Here is a 16037-nt window from a genome sequence, read left to right on the forward strand (position 1 = left end):
TGCCCCAGCTCCTCCCACCCAGGGCCCTCTACAGTAGCCACCATCTAGGTTTGTCTGTGTTTTCTCCTTAGATCCTAGAGCCACGCTTCACTGGAGACACCCTGGCCATGCTCCTTAATATCCCACCACAGAAGACGCTCCTCAGGCGCCATCTGACTACCAAGTTCAATGCCCTGATTGGTCCTGAGGCTGAACAGGAAAAGCGAGATAAAATGTCCTCACCAGCTTACACACCTCTGACCACCACAGCCAAAGTCCGGGTGAGCTATCAAAGCCGTTGTGGGTGGGTCCCTGTGGCCTGTCTTCTGAGCCTTATGTTTAGCATCTGTTAGTTCAGTGGCTGTGCTCAGACCAATGAGTGCAGCCATAGTTAAGGAGCATGCTTGGCTTTTGCCATAGGAGTCTGTTCCTGAGGTCTGTGAGTCTTTATTAGATCCATTCCCTCCTTGGCCTAAATCCCAGGAAACAGCACAGGTTTCTGTACACTGGGACCATGTACAGGAAGTAGCTCTTCTTGAGAAGCTGTTCTCTACGCCAGTTCTGCCAAGCAGATGAGTTTTGTGTTCCCTTCAGACAGGCCCATCTGTGTGCCATAATGCCCCATGGGCTTGCCATCTTGCTAGCACTAGAAGTGCTTCCATAGCAGCTGGTCTTGCTTAATGTGTCCTGTGATGAAGCCAGCACACAGCTGACCTCATATTATCCAAGCACCTGTCTCATACTCTGGTCTCTGTGAATTCTACAAAGTCTAGCCTAGTCTGAAACCTCAGTCTGAAGCTAACTTCAAGCCCACAGATAACTCCAGAAGCTGAGCTGAACTGTCCCTGAGCAATCATTGGTCTAGCCACGCCTCTTGTCCACACTCCTCTCTAAGGATGTAGGACAGATAGTGTGTCCTCAGGAGCCCAGCAGAAGCAGCGTGGGGATGGTGAAACTCAAGACAAGGAAGAAGGCCAACACAGGGCTTTCCAGTGTTCAGAGGTCCTCGTGGCTCTGGGTGTTCCTCACTCTTATACCAGAAGCTGTGGTGAGACAAGTCCCCTACACTTGACCTCAAATGCAGACAGTAGCATTCAGGGAACCCTTCATGGGAAATAGAAGTCACTTTGTGGGCAGCAGGCCTGAGTTTTGGGCACAACCTTGGAGGAGCAGCTCTCTGTGTTCAAGGTTATTATCTGTCAGCTTTGTCTCAGCATAGAATATGTCCTCAAGAACCCTGCTTCCCACAGACACTTCCATTTCTTTCCTCCTGAGCTAGCTCCCACTGTCTTGTCAGTCATGTCTGCACACTGACCTCGGAGCTCCTTCTCATCATCTTGCATTTGCTGTTTCAGCCCAGGAAACTCGGATTTTCACATTTTGGAAACATGAGAAAAAAGAAGTTTGATGAGTCTACGGATTACATTTGCCCCATGGAGCCTGGCGATGTGGCCAATGACATCCACAGGGCCTATGGTGTCTATCGGGGCCTCAGCCCCCTTGATAACCATGAACTAGATGGGCTGGACCAGGTGGGACAGATAAGCTGATGCCGGTCATCTGCCTTCTTTGTGCACGGAGAGCTTGCAGTAACACCGTGTGTCACCATATAACTGCGCTTCACCTCCGTCCTTGTGCATGTTGTGCCGGGGAAAGCAACTGTGTTCTTTTGGGCTGGTCTCCCTACACACCATAAAGATGGTCAGGATAATGCAGTTACACAGCTACAAAGAGGACAGATGCTGGGGACTATAGCCAAATGTGGACTGAGGGGAGATGACCTGAAGATAACTTGTACATATTTAGTCATTCTTAATATCCATATTTCAGCTGGCAGGCCCAGAAATCCTGGGCAATCCCAGGAGGCTCAGCTCTCAGTCACTGCACCTATATTCCAGTTGAGGGAATTCCAAGTGCCTTAGGTCCATGGGCCACAGAGTCTTGGCTGAGTATTGTGGGCCATGGGGATAACGTAATTTGATTGTACCTTACTATGTATGGGTGGCCATTTCTTTCTGGTAATAAAAGCAGTATTTATGTAGAAAGTATGAAACATCTTTAATTTTGTTGGGGGGAGGAAAGTCTGACATGGCTGGAGGTAGCATGATACCAACTACACCACTTAAGGACCTATAGCTTAGGATTCAACCAAGGGAATGGAACATCTGTTAGAAGAGTTTGTGGCCCTGTTGTCTTGTGCCTCATTTCCCTCTGAAGCAGTTTGGTGTTACGCACACCCTGGCTAGAGGTTACATCTGTCAAACATACCCTAGGCTCTTTTCCATTTCAGCAGCATGAGCCTCAGAGTGAAGGGTGTGGAGATGAGCAGGCAGCCTTTCTGGCAAGACTCTGCTTTTTACATCTTGCCCCCTTTTGTCTCCAGGAAAAGCAGAAACAGAAAAGCTCTCTTGCTTTAGACACTGACTAGTTGGTAATGGGCCCACCAGATAGGCTGTGTCTGGCCAGAGACTGACCAGGAAGAGATGTGTACTCTGCCAGTCTGAGCTTCTGCTCAGGAAATTCCAGTGGGACTGGACAGCATTTGACTCCTGGGTCCGGTCCACTGGGCTTCATCTACAGAAGAATAACAGCAGTGTTACAAACATCTGGAAGTGAAGGCTGGACCATTACAGCATTCTGATTCTGCCTCAGATGCAGGCAATGTTTACTATTTGGCTGTTAACACACACAGAAGATTCAGCCAAGTCCAGCTAGTGAGGGGAGTAGGCACAAGCTTGCCAGGTGGCAATATTAGTATTTGTTATAGAGCTGTTATAGAGCAGGTCAGGCCAGGTTTTGTGCCCTGTTGGTTATGTCTCAGCAAAGGACCGCATGTATCTGTTTTCAGACCTTGCATGGAATTGTATTGCAGCTGAATCTCTGTGTGGCCTCTTGTAATTCCTATTCCCTTAGTGGACCTGAGTTTTCCCTGCTACAAACGATTGCCCTTGATGCCTCCAAGTCTGCAGCATCCAGTAGGCCAGCTGTACACAAGGAGGGGAAAGGCAAGAGAAGGAAGCTCCTGCCCTACGAAGAGGCAGCAGCCTCCTGATGATGCATTCGTAGACCACAGCACTGATAGCTGGGATCCTGTGCCTGGAAATCACCCTCTGTGCAGTAGTAGTCTGGAGGCTTCCATCCCTGTGAAACAGCTGGACCACTGGACACGTGCAGGAGCTCTGCCAGTGCCCAGCTTCTCCACACAAAGTGCTGATGCTGAGTGTGGCTTCAACAGAGCGTGTGCATGCAGGGTAGGAACTGAAACTGCATGTGTCTCACCAACTGTCACTCTCTGGGACCTAGAGGACACCATGGCCATACTCTAGGAAAGGATATTCTGTAGAGGACAGGCCTGAGTAGAAGGGGCTTTGCATGCTGCTGTCTCTGCAAAGCATAGACTTCATCCCTGTGTGCTGACAGGCCGCTGCCCGTTTTACAGATGGCACCTTCTGAAGGCACTGTGACACAGATAGGGCTCCTCTCCCAAGACATCCATCGCCTCACGGTAGGATTCCAATCCCCTTCCTTGCAGCATGGCTAGTGAAGCCCAGTAAGCTTGGTGTGGTAGTCACAGTCACAGGACAGAAAAGGATGGTGCTTGATAGTGGGTCAGAGTCTGAGCCAGCCCCTGAGGCACACAGCAGCTCAAAGACCTCCTCCACTGGCCTGTTGCTGGGCGCTGAGCCACCACAGGCTCCACAGGCCTTTCATCGGAGTCAGCCTGAACATACATACATTAGGTGCTGGATCCTTTCCCTGGCCTTAGATCTGGCAATGCTAAGATGGTGCCTAAGAAGTTCTGGGTCTACTGTCCAGCTAGATCAAAGCCCTGGATCACTTACAGCCCAGTGAATTCTCTCCTGTCTTCTTGGCACAGGAGAAACATGTAGTTCTACCACTCCTATGAATATGTTCTGCAAGCTAGGAGGGCCTGCCATGCCCAGGAATACAAATCAGTCCTTGGGGAGGCCGCTTGACCTCAAGGAAAGAAGAATAAGGGTTTTTTTTTGGGGGGGGGGTAAGAATGGTTTAAGTCCTTTACCTTTTACTAGCTCTAGGAGCATAGGTGTGCCATTGTCCCTCTGAAACTGGCTTTAGTTAGCTATAAAGCAGAGCTAATGATAGCCCTCTTATAAATCACACAGGAAGGCCAGAGGTAGCAAGAAATGGCCACCCATGACCATTTAGAAAACCATCTAAATAAAGCAAGATGGAAGACTCTATCATAGCTAAGCAAGACCACATCAGTGCAACAGGCTTTGTCTCTTGGCTCATGCAGGGAAAAGTCTGTAGAATCTTGGTCTGTGATCTCTAACAAACCTTTGGTGGTCTAAGATGAAAGGCTTAGTTGTATCTTGTGTATATATGTGTGCTGGTGGTGGGGATTGAACCTTGGCCATTTTGCAAGCAAAGCAAGTGCTTGTGTACTTGTATACACCAAGCCTCACCCTCACCCTATTTTCATCTTAACATGACTGTCTGTTCAGCACTCAATGCTCAGGCTCCCTGGGATGCCACAACTGTGTAGGTCAGTGATGTTGGATATGGGCAACTTCCAGTGTCCCTCTGCTTCTTGTGAAGATGCTGCAGGGTAGCCTTGGCCTATGAACTGTTAAACTGCCCTATTGGCTATGTTCTTACAGACTCTACTGAGCGAGGACCAACTACTGAATGACTCGCCTGGCTGTCCCTGACACTGATGACTATGGATGACATTCTTCATGACTGAGAGCCCAGAGAGGCACACGTGGGACCTGAGTGTTTGCCTCAGTGGGGAGTTGGCATGGAGCTATCTACAGAACCTAGATGGGACTCTTTGGCGCCCCTCAGATGTAGGTGCTGGCAGGAGTCAAAGCAGAGGGATGAGACAGGTGTCTAGAAGTGTCCTAACTCATGTTCCTCGGTGTTGTCAACGCTTGCTTTTCACTACAACTTTTCTACTTTTTTATACTTTTGTATACATACTGCAGACACTTGAAGTGAGGTGTTAATGCAGAGCAAAGACAATGAGCTGTTAGTTAAAAGCCTCTGCTTGTGGAGGGGGGGGGGTGAAAAAAAATGTCAACTGTTGTAAGCATCCTGCAGTAGCTGGGTGAAGTTGCTGGGAGGCAGGCAATCCTCTGGTGGCTGCTTCATAGAAGCATGCATTTTCGCTTCTGGGATCCTGGCCCTGAGACCCAGGACTTCTCTCTTGATCCTCCAGCAGCGTCCATCCACCTGCATCTGCAGTAAAGTGTTCTCAAGAAACCTAAGGTGACATGACACACTGTCCCTTGCCTGCCTCAAGTAGTTTCTGATCAAATACTTCCCCCTAGTGGACAGTCTTCAAAATTTTTTCTTTTTTTCTTTTTTTTTCTGTCCTGTCTGAAACAAGTCAGTTTTGTTACCTTGATATCTCCAAGGGAGGCACCCACCAAACTCTCATTCCTGGCCATGGCTGTTGTAGTTCCTGCTCTGCTCTTATGATTGTCTACCTGGCCCCTCACCTTCCTAGTTGGCCTCTACCAGACATTCCCCACACCTGTCACCTTGTCACCACTCCGCTTTGAATTCCTCAGTCACAGAATGCCCACCTTTACCATCATCTCAGCAGCCTTTGTGACTCCACTGATAGGTCTTGCTTCACCCCATTTATTCGTTATTCTGGTTCCAAATTAACTCTGCCCTCTCGGCACCGTCTGCCTTTGCCTCTGAGATGGTCACGGTCCACTTTGGGGTTATGTGCCATCCTACCATGCATTCGTGCCCTCCACATAAACCGATGAGCCCCTGTAGTCTGTGTGGGCTAAGTGAGTTCCAGTTGTTGTACTACTTTTGTAGTCTCCTTGGTCATCCCTGAAGATGTCATTAGAATCCCACCTCCCTAGTTAGGGAAGCCAAAATGTCTTTAGGCTTTGTCAAATGTCCCCTAGAGGATGAAACCACCCCTCTCCCAGCTGAGAACCATTAGGCTGGAAGATAAAGTCAGAGCAGAAGGGAGGCCCTGGGAAGGAAGATCCAATAAGGTTGAGGTGAGTCTAGTGGGAAAAGGCTTTGCAGCTGGGCCTGGAGGCACGTGCCTGTAATCCTAGCTTCTGATAGTTGGGAGGCTGAGGCAGGAGGACTATTGGTTCACAGATGATGTGGGCTACAGAGTGAGTTTAGTGCCAAGCGGGGCAATTTAAAGGAAGTGGGCAGAGTGTTTTCCCTGAGTTGGACTTTCCCCAAGGAGACACCAAGCACTAGTGCATGGATTGAAGTGGGAGCGTCCCTCCCAAGCCTGTTCTGAGACTGTGCTTGGCCCCCTGTGTGTGACATTCAAGGGTACAGCAGAGCTCCCAGAGCAACATCCCTCTCTTTTTCTTTTGTGTACCCACCTCACATTTGCCCATTGAGCAACCAACCCACCAGTGAGCTATAATATGGCTGCTACTGTGCTAGTTTTTAAGAAAGGAGAACAGACTTAGAATTAAACAGACCCAGGCTTAAAGGCAACTCTGCTACCGTCTGTCTGAATGACTTGACTTGGGAACTTGTAACTACTGTGTCTGTTTCCTCCTGTGTGACTTAGACAAAAGCTCCACAGACTCTCTGGCCTGTTAGGAATGATATATGAAAAGAAGTTGGAATGGACTTATGCACAGAGGCAGCAGAGCAGCAGTGTGTCACTCTTGCCCTGAACAGCAGGTGGCCCTGTATCATGTAGGTTGAATGATGGGATTTGAGACACAGCTGCTGGAAATGGTCAGTTGTCTAACCATGCCTTCTTTGGCCCAGTGCCAAGGTGGATCCTGTGTCCTAGAGGATGCTAAAATACAAGTATTTCTCCATGTCGCCATCTGCTGTACAAAATGCAGGGAGTAAGGAAGGGATTCCTAGAATCTACCTACTGTGAATTTATTGTCCTCACATATGAGTTTTTAATCCTGTTATGTCTCAGAGTGTCTCACATGGGAAGGAAGAACACACACACAAGCCTTTTCCCTCTGTGAGTCTGGCCTTCAAAGTGGAGAAATGTAAAGAATGTTCATGAGTGGTTAGTGGGAGTTGATGGAACCCTGTTTGGATCCTGCTGGCATTTTATCCAGGCATGTTATGGCTGCCCAGTGTATTCCCTGTGTTTCCATACACTGAGCTAAATTCATAGCAGTCTGGTTTATTACACTAAGCCAGGGAGAAAGAAGCCTCATTCCCAGCCTCCAAGCCTTGAAGTTCAAATACCACCTTGTCTTCTGTCCTTTGAACTCTTCTCAGGCCCACACCCAGGAGAACATCACCTTGCCAAAGGGTACGTGGAGAGGTACTTTGCAAACAGAGTGAAGTCAAACCCACTCTGAAACAGGGAGTGAGCTGCCAAGGAGCATGGGATGTGTTAATAGGTAAAAATCATGTCCTTGGTATAGCCAAGCTGCTCCAGGCTGGGGTGAACTGCCTCCTGGATCATAGGTGGTGGACCACACACCAGGATGAGTGTGTCCTCCCCAGGGGGAGGGAGGTGCTCCTTGATCATGTCAGCAGTAACAAATCCCGAGCTGTACTTCCAGCCTGAAGTGAAGCAGAGCAGGGAAGAAGTGAGGTTCTGTGTTTGCCCCTAATGGCTGGAGACCAGGCTGCCTTACAAAAACTGAGAATCACACAGATCCAAGAAACTGATATAGCCGGTTCCAGCCATCTGCAGCATTTACTCCAGATTCCAGGCTCTAGCCTTGGAGATGGGTGAGGAGGTCACATTTGTATGGTGGCTTTTTTTGTGGAGTTGGGCAGCACCCTCTTCTGGGCAGCTTGATATATGCCAACACAGGTATAGATCAGGGAAGCAGGCGATGAGCCCTGTATGTACAAGGTAGTGCTAGTAGAGGCTGCAGGAGCTGGCTGAGGCTCAGCATATGAAGGCTGACTGTTATCCAGAAGAGGTTGGTGGTGAGAAGCAGAGTAGCCATGAGCAGGAAAAGAGGGTAAAGGGGCGTTGACCATTTTATGTGCAATGTGCTGATTGTGGAGGGCAGGTGTTTAAGGAGCCTCATGGCTCAGAGTCTACTCAGTGCAATCTGGGGAGTGTGGAGGTATTCAGCAGCTGTCCTTGACTCCCCTTTACAAACTGCTGTTCCTAATCTCCCATCAGAGTCATATATGCCCTATACAGACCAAGAGCCCCAAGGCTTAATCTCTTGAAGTAAATTTGAACACAAAGCAAGCAAACAAAAGCTAGAAACTGGTCTGCAGGTGTGTCAAAAAGCAGAGCTGACTCAGAATAAGAGAGTAACATGGGTCATACCATCAGGAGGCCTGTCCAGGGTATACCACAGGTTGAACTGGTGGAGGTGAGTTGTGGCAATTTCTTCCAGTTCCTTTCTCAGCAAGATGTCCTCTTCTGTCTAGAAAAGAAGCAATGTTCCAAAGGTCCCCCCAGGAACAGTCAGTATGCCCACCTAGATTGAACACTTGGACCTGCACATTCGTACCTCAATTGCCACTGTCCTAGCTTGAGAGCTTGTCAGATTCCAGGGCAGACAATTCCCTGATCCTCCTGCATACTATATTCTATCTCTATCAATACAAAGAGTCGGTGGGGCTGAAGGGTGATGTAGAGGTTCCAACAGCATCTGCCCTCTGGCTGGAAGGGCTGGCCACACAGAGCACTGTCTGCATGCGAAAGTCCCACTCATTTCCCTGAATCCAGAGATCAGGCTTAGCAGGCCCAATGGACACAGACTTGGTGCGGGTTGGCCCAGGGGAGGGTGGTGCTAGTGATAGAAGAATATAGTGGTCCACACTCGCATCTGAGAAAAGGGGGACAAGACTACAAGAAAATACCCAGGCCTGGGCCATCAAACCCTCCATGGTTCTTGTCCCAATAATGCTACTTCTGACATTGTTTCAGAAAATAGAAGTTATCTGGTCAGGTCCAATTACTCATAATTACTTATTGTTTATGACAAAATCTGGGAAGAACCTGGATGAAATTTTAGGAAAACAATGCTTTGGTTCTGGTGTGAATTCAGTTTAAAGTTAGTGAGAAGATGATGTCTATTTGATACTGCTAAGTGAAAAAGTATATATAATATGTAAGAAACATATATATGAATATATCATACATAAATCCACAGCACTCAAAGGGGAAAAGACAAAAGAAAAGTATTCTTCTGAATTTCTCAGAATTTCCATCAAGAACATCCATTATTTAATACTCAGAAAAACAGAACTGGGAATTAAGGTGAAAACTCAGTGTGTAGAGTGGGTCTGCAGGGAAAATGTGAGGGTTAAGAAGAAACAAACAGAACAGGCCTGGCCTCAGCTTCTTCAGCTGTCATCAGACTTCCAGAGCCCACTAAGCCCCCACAGCCCAAAGCACCCATACAGCCTGTCCCCAGACAACCAGAGGGGAATGAATTCATACAGAGTCCCAACTCAGGGAACATTCCATGCTACTGTGGCAAGATCTGCGCTGACTCTGCAGACTGACCTGGTTGGCAAAGAGGAGGGACATCCTGGTCCTATCATTGCTGTTGTTGCTGATGTGGCGAATGAGCTGCAGCATGGGCGTAATGCCTGCAAAACAGTGGGCAGGCCAGCTTGCTCCCATCTCCAGTGCCCTAGTTCCTGGCCTTTAGTAGACTAGCAATTCCATTTGACCCTGATTCTACCATATTCGTTTCTGTCCCCCAAAACCCAAAGTAGGGAAGAACCTTCATTTTGTTGTCCCCTTCTAGTGCATCAGGTCAGGTTGAGATAAGGTTTCACATATCTCAGGCTGGCCACATCTCACTATGTAGACAAGTATTTCCTTGAACTTCTGATCATCTCAAGTACTGGAATTACAGGCATGTGCTACCATGCCTGTTTTATGTGATGCTGGGGAACCCAGGGCCTCATGTGTGCTAGGCAAATATTCTACCAACTGAGCCATATGCTCAGCCCTTGTTTTTATTTTCCTACGGAAGGAGCATTCTGTGAGTTCATGTCCTCACTTCCACCAGAGAATGTGATAGTATTAACCCTGCCCGTGATGGTGCCTAACACCCTTTGTGTCTCCCTGAGGTTCATTCTCAAGGGATTTGGAGACTTAGGCTAGAACTGGATCTCCTACTATGTAGAAACCATTGAGCAAAGCCTGCCCAGCCTGGCCTCATAAGAGAGGCTCCCATGGCTTCTAGGGAGTCACTATGCTGGTTTCAGAGGAAGAGGGTCAGACTGAGTATCTGATGCCACATTCCCACACCACCAGCTGGCCACAGCTGGAGAGTAATTGCTTGCACCACCATTCATCGGTTCAAATCACTCCCAAGTTAGAATGGTCTTAGAGTAACTGGGAAATCTTACCTGTGCCCCCAGCAATCATCCCCAGGTGATGAACCAGTTTTTTTTCAGGCTCACTTGTTTTGACTGTTTTGACTGTAAGGGAACCTAGAAACACAGAGAATGTTTCTGACTTCTGCAGCCCTTGTCTGGCTACCTACAAAAGATTTCTGACTCTCAGGAGGCAAGTCCAGCTAAGGTTATGGCATTCCAAGCCAGAGAATTAGATACAGTAGCTTCACTGGCCACCAGTGTACAGAATAGAAACTGAGGCTAAGCATCCTGTGGGATAGCTTGTTTGTTTTTGTTTTTCAAGACAGGGTTTCTCTGTATTGCTTTGGAGCTTGTCCTGGAACTTGCTCTGTAGACCAGGCTGGCCTTGAACTCACAGAGATCTGCCTGCCTCTGCCTCCCGAGTTCTGGGACTAAAGGCATGTACCACCAACGCCTGGCCTAGCTGGGGCTTTTCTTAAGCAAGCTGAAATGAACTTGGAGCCTTGCAGAACCTCCTCCATGACAATGGTGAATGAGTGAGTAAATGGAGAATCTGGATAAGCCAATCAGTGTGGACTCCCTCCACCATCAGCAGGCACCTTTCATGTTTCTATGCCAGAGACCATTCTAGACGAAGCATACAAGCTTGTGAAATAAATATGAGCAGTGACAGAAGTCATCATAAATGCATTGCCATGAGTGGATGTTTGAAGATTTGAAGTACAAGCCCATGTGTCTCAGAACAGAGGAAGACCACAGTAAGACCACTACAGGAATCTCCCAACTATGAGAGGAATTGCCCAACTGTGAGACCCCACAGAACAGCACCCGGTACCTGGATCATGATAGAACAGGCGCCCTGTTGGCCCTCGAAAAAGAATGGTGTCCCCAATTTTCATGTTCTCTAAGTACTGAGTCATCTTTCCCCCTTCAGGATACTTGGGGTGCACATTTTTGAAGTATATCTGAAAAACAAGCACAGGTCTGTACATTTCCAAGCCTTTGGCTACAGTTGCACACAGCAGGAAAGTACATTTGCATTCAGAAGTCATGCAAGCAAACACGGCCCCACTCACTGTGAACAATTGTTTTGGTTTTGGTTCTGTTCCCACAGTAAAATACCCCAACAAGACAACTTAGGGGGAAAAAAAGGTTTATTTTAGCTTACAGTTCCAGGTTACAGTCCATTGTGCAGGGAAGAAGTCAAGGCAGGAACTTGAAGCAGTTCACCACATCACATCCAACAGAAATGAGTGCATGCAGACCTAATAGTGCTTGGTTCATTCTCTATACTTACACATTCAGGGTCCTCTGCCTACAGAATGGTGTCACCTACATTGGGCTGGGTCTTTCTATATTTCCACAGACAAACCTGGTATAGACAGTCTATCATTGAGACTCTTCTCAGGTGGCTTCTAGATTGTGTCAAGTTGGCAATTAAACTAAACACAGCAATCCCTTGAGACACTACAAATGAGACTATTGGAAAGCACTGTCCAGGCCATAAGTGGAGCCATACCTGAGGACTCCAGATAACTGGTTAAAGTGGACATTATTTACCTTTATAATGAAGTCCACAAAACCTTGATCATTGTCACCAGAGACAGGAGTGTAAGCCCTGATCACCAATTCGTCCTTAATTTGGGCCAAGAGATGGACATAGTTACCTACAAAAAATATATATCAAGTGTTACTAATCAAATAGAACCCAGAAATCCACCAAATATTCACTTTGATAACATCTGCCCAGCTATGATCACACTGTAACTCTGGAGTAAGACATAATTAAAGGTGAGAATGGATACTAAAAAAATAACAAAAAGGAGCCAGGTGTAGTGGTTCATATTTGTAATCCTAACCCTTGGGCATCAGAGACAGGATGGACTTGAGCTCAAAAATAACCTGGGCTTTAAGTTACAGTCCAGCCTAGGCTAAGTGCAAGACCTTGTCTCACAGATCAAAAAAGATTTGTCTTTTCCATTTAAAGAAAACTATAGTTTTCATGAAGTTTTTTCTTCCTAACCCAAAGTCTGGGAGGGATCCACCAGTTTCCCATCTGTGTCTCAGCAGAGAACAGGGCTTAGCCTTATGGTTACTTCAGGGTCCTTAGACCTAGACAGTTCTGTTTCAAATAAAGCAGCAATGTGTGCCATCCTGGCCATTGGTTTTTCTGAGAAGCAACAGGGACATTTATACTGTGTCTTTGCCTGTCCAGAGTAGAATTCTATAGGCCTGGAGGGCCAAAGATTTATGAGTTGAGATTGTAGCCCAATGTCAGATAATGAGCCAGATTCAAGTCTAGGCTTCAGAGACTGGGGTGTGGGGGGTGCATCAAGGGATGCCAAAACCTAGAGACAAAAAGAAATCTCCAGGCCATGTTCAGGTGGAGGAGAAATCAAGTACACCTTGGAAATTAGAAACACAGGTAGACAAGGAAACTTGAGAGACAGAGATGAAGAGAAACCAGAAAGTAAGGAGGGAGAGAGGGGATACTTCAGGGGGTGTTAAGAAGTATTTGTCTGGGTCTTTGAGGAGTCCCTAGAAAATGAGGTGCAAACTTAATAGCCATCACATGATGGGACACCAGGGATACTTGAGAACACAGGCCTGAAGCATCAGCTAACCCGGCACTGAGGACCTGGGGAGCTGTGTCCCCAACCCAGGGGCCCATCTCTAACCATCTTCACTTCAGCTGAACTGTAAGGCTCTGGCAGTTTTCCTGTCAGACTCTTAGAGGCCACTATTGTCACTTTGTCCCACTGACCATACTGCTTCCGCTGGGAGTGAATGGAGGGTAGGTCAGAGAAGCCTCAACAAGTCCTGTTTCTCAAGTGGCTCATGCTTGCCCCTCAAGCAGGATGGTGACAGCTAGAGGAATGGAAGGCCCAGTGACATAGCACTCTCATGTATGGAGGAGTGAAGGACAGCAAGCAGGCTCGGGGCCCCAGCCTTATAATTTCATCACTTGTCAGAACTGAAGTCATGGCTTTCTTTGAAAATAGGTCATCAATCCACTAGGAGGCACGCAGCAAGGCTTCTCTGCCCCACACCTGTCCCTGAGGTTTTCTACCTCAGGAGAGTGGACTCATTGTCTGGAGCTGTTATTGATAAAACTGGAAGTGGGGCAACTCAGAATCTGAGGATGGCAGCTAGGGCTGGTTTCCTTATGGAGGTCTCAGGCCCCCTCAGATAACTGTCCGTTTAGGGCATCTGCTTCACTAGTGACTTCCCACACATTTTGGGCTTTGACTCTAAGGGGATATCTGTTCTTTCATCCATTTATAACACTATGCAGTTTCTGAACTTTCATACCCATCAATCATTTTACCCTTGCTACACCTGAAATAGACTGGCAGGCCTGGGAAATACTATTTTATAAGATGGAAAGTCAGCGAGGTTGATTGAGGCATTGGCCTTAAATTTCATGGGCTTTAGTGAGGCTTTAGTGAGATCTTAGGCCTTCCAACTCTTCAGCGTTCCTCAAGATACTACTTTTGTGACAATCCAAGCGGAACAATGAAGGCACTGTCCTCAAGTCTGTCTTCCTATCTCTCTCTATTCATATGGTCCAGGATTATATCAGTGTATCCTCCACATTCTGTGAGAATGGGAATCCATTGCTAATAGGAACTGAACATCCCAAAGATCCAGACCCAGAAATGTCACCAAAAACTGCTCACCCACAGGGAGCCCTAAGACATGGTCTGGTGAGGGCAGTCCAAAGCGGAACCTTCGGGTGTTGTGGTTGATTTGCTAGTTAAAAAAACAAAATACAAAAACAAAATCAGAAAACAAACAGGTTCTGTTGGCTCTCTAGGAGCTTGGAGTGTGAGCCAGAGACTTAGAAAGGCACTCCATTTGGCCCTGAGGTCACTGCTCACCCCCACCTTCCCAGCTAGCATTCCCACCCCCCTGTCTTCCTCTTTCACATAATCAGGGGAAGGGTTAGGTGAACCACTACCTCCTTCTCAATCAAGGGCAGGGGGTACTTGGCTTCAGGGTCCTGTAAGGTGATGTGATCTTTCTTCTTTAAGCTCATTTTCTTCAGAACAATGAGAATCACAGTGGCCCTGATGACACCAAAGACCAACAGCAGGGAGTAGTCCTAGCAGACATAGTGTGAGTATAGACCTCAGATCTCACCCGTCCCGGAATAGGCAGCTCCGAGCATGGCTGATCTTATGTCTCAAAGGACTAGCAGAGGGAAAGGTATTAACACAGAAGGCTGCCTGTAAAGGCCAGAGGACAGAGAGGTTTAGCTGTAGGTTCAACAGGCCGGGCCCACTGGACAAGGCTTGACAGCTGCCCCAGAGTGGTAGTTTCTTCAGGCCCTTCTTGCCCACCTACCTCCATCCTGGCCACAGCCAAAGATGCAGTGGTTGGGGAGGAGTGACGGCATTAGTTATAACAGGTCGCCTGAGAGAGAACTGTGCTATCCTTGCCAGGTGGTTGTGACTAACAGCAAGTCTAAAGACAGGGCTTACCTCTCCTGAGACTTCCCACTCACTTCCTGATCCGACCCATCAGCTGATGTAGTGGAGGAGTGAGTGACTTAGGTACTCACCAGCACCTTCCAGGGCAGGCAAAGGGGGTAAATAAGCACGTGCCAGAGGTGTGGCTGATCTCCCCACAACAGACCTCAACTCTGCCCCTTTCCCTAACCAGGGCAGGTTGTTCATACCCTGACCTGTTCCAGAAAGATCCGCTGTTGCCCAGTCCTCTGGCCCAGGGTTCCCACCAGTTGGGAAACCGCCCGTGAGTCCTGCTTCAGATATCGCCTGCCGCTGTCTCCAGCCCTGGATTCCTTCCTGCCCCGCGCGCCTTTCTAGGGGAACCCACCAGGAGCGAGAGGCTCAACTTGTCCTCGAGCTGGACAGTGCCTCTTGGTGATCAGGACCGGGAAAACCGAGCAGCGCAGCGGCCAGGGACGCTCTGACTCCGGCCTGGATAGCATCATATTCAGGCTTCTGTGTCATGTGACTCTTGCACTGGTCCAGACCTGAGCCTCCCTGGCTGGTCCTGTGGGGATGGGTGCATACTCGCCTCCAGATTTCCTATTCATGACAGGGATCCCTTTGCATTTTAAGTCTCCGTGTTCATACCAGCAGCCGTGGGGGAAATTAAGCCTCCCCAGCTTGTTCACACCACGGTGAGATGGAGAAAGGGGTTCCTGTAAACTGGTTTACAGGGCAAACTGAGGAAATGGGAGTTACAGCCTAGAGAAAGAGCACTGCAGTGACTGCATGTCTAATTTAACATGTCTCCTGAGCTGCTACCCTGAGCCTCCCAGAACCAAGTGTTCGCAGGGTGGGGCTGGCAGCAGCGTGTCATGCCTGCCCTCTCCGTACTAGAGACTGAACTCAGGGCTTTACACATGCTAAGGTAATGGTGTCTTACATTCTCCGCCCTTTCTTTTTGTTGTTGTTATTTGGTTTGTTTGTATATTTTTGAATTTTGAGACAGACTTTTACTAAATTTCCTAAGTTGACCTTAAACTCATTCTGTAGCCTGGAGAGGTCTTGAATATTTGATCTTCCTGTTTCAACCTCCTAAATAGCTGGGATTTCGGGGAGGTACCCCCAGCCCTGACTTTTATATTTTAAACACTTAAGCTGTTAAAAAATAAAGTTATCTGCCAATGACCTGAGGGCCCAGGAAGGCATCATGGAAGGTGTCACTGTGTGTCCTTACCGCAGCATATTGCTTGGAGTGGAGGGTGATGTGGTGATGTGAGCTGATTTTTCTCACATTCCTACCTTGCATACCAGCTCCTAACACCAACAAAAGTG

The 16037-nt window shown here is 47.9% G+C and overlaps 2 protein-coding genes across 2 annotated transcripts in view; one reads left to right on the forward strand and one right to left on the reverse strand.

Moving 5' to 3' along the window:
* The window catches only part of Ppfibp2 (PPFIA binding protein 2), a 146261-nt gene extending 141474 nt beyond the window's left edge, over nt 1-4787 (forward strand). Inside the window, exons 24-27 of the mRNA XM_051192650.1 lie at nt 72-260; nt 1335-1511; nt 3419-3484; nt 4623-4787. Coding sequence (XP_051048607.1) covers nt 72-260; nt 1335-1511; nt 3419-3484; nt 4623-4673 — 483 coding nt within the window. The 3' untranslated portion in view covers nt 4674-4787. The remainder of the gene's footprint in view (nt 1-71; nt 261-1334; nt 1512-3418; nt 3485-4622) is intronic.
* Nucleotides 4788-7278: 2491 nt separating this feature from the next.
* Nucleotides 7279-14301, reverse strand: LOC127228178 (NADH-cytochrome b5 reductase 2). Its single transcript, XM_051192653.1, has 8 exons — nt 14210-14301; nt 13929-14001; nt 11809-11915; nt 11084-11213; nt 10279-10362; nt 9422-9507; nt 8234-8333; nt 7279-7503 (listed from the first exon to the last, which is right to left on the reverse strand). The coding sequence occupies exons 1-8, from the start codon at nt 14285-14287 to the stop codon at nt 7331-7333; spliced, it is 831 nt and encodes a 276-aa protein (XP_051048610.1). The 5' UTR covers nt 14288-14301; the 3' UTR covers nt 7279-7330.
* Nucleotides 14302-16037: the final 1736 nt, after the last annotated feature.

Source organism: Phodopus roborovskii, unplaced genomic scaffold (genome assembly GCF_943737965.1).
Source record: "Phodopus roborovskii unplaced genomic scaffold, PHOROB, whole genome shotgun sequence".
Lineage (NCBI taxonomy): Eukaryota > Metazoa > Chordata > Mammalia > Rodentia > Cricetidae > Phodopus > Phodopus roborovskii.

Bases quoted from the DNA above. Each gene is read 5' to 3' on its own strand.
- LOC127228178 (XM_051192653.1), bottom strand. From the start codon at position 14,287: ATGAGCTTAAAGAAGAAAGATCACATCACCTTACAGGACCCTGAAGCC. The intron at 10,363-11,083 runs GTACCGGGTGCT...CTGTGTTTCTAG, and splicing joins CCTGTTCTATCATGATCCAG to GTTCCCTTACAGTCAAAACA. The intron at 8,334-9,421 runs GTCAGTCTGCAG...CTTCTTTTCTAG, and splicing joins CCCTCCTCTTTGCCAACCAG to ACAGAAGAGGACATCTTGCT.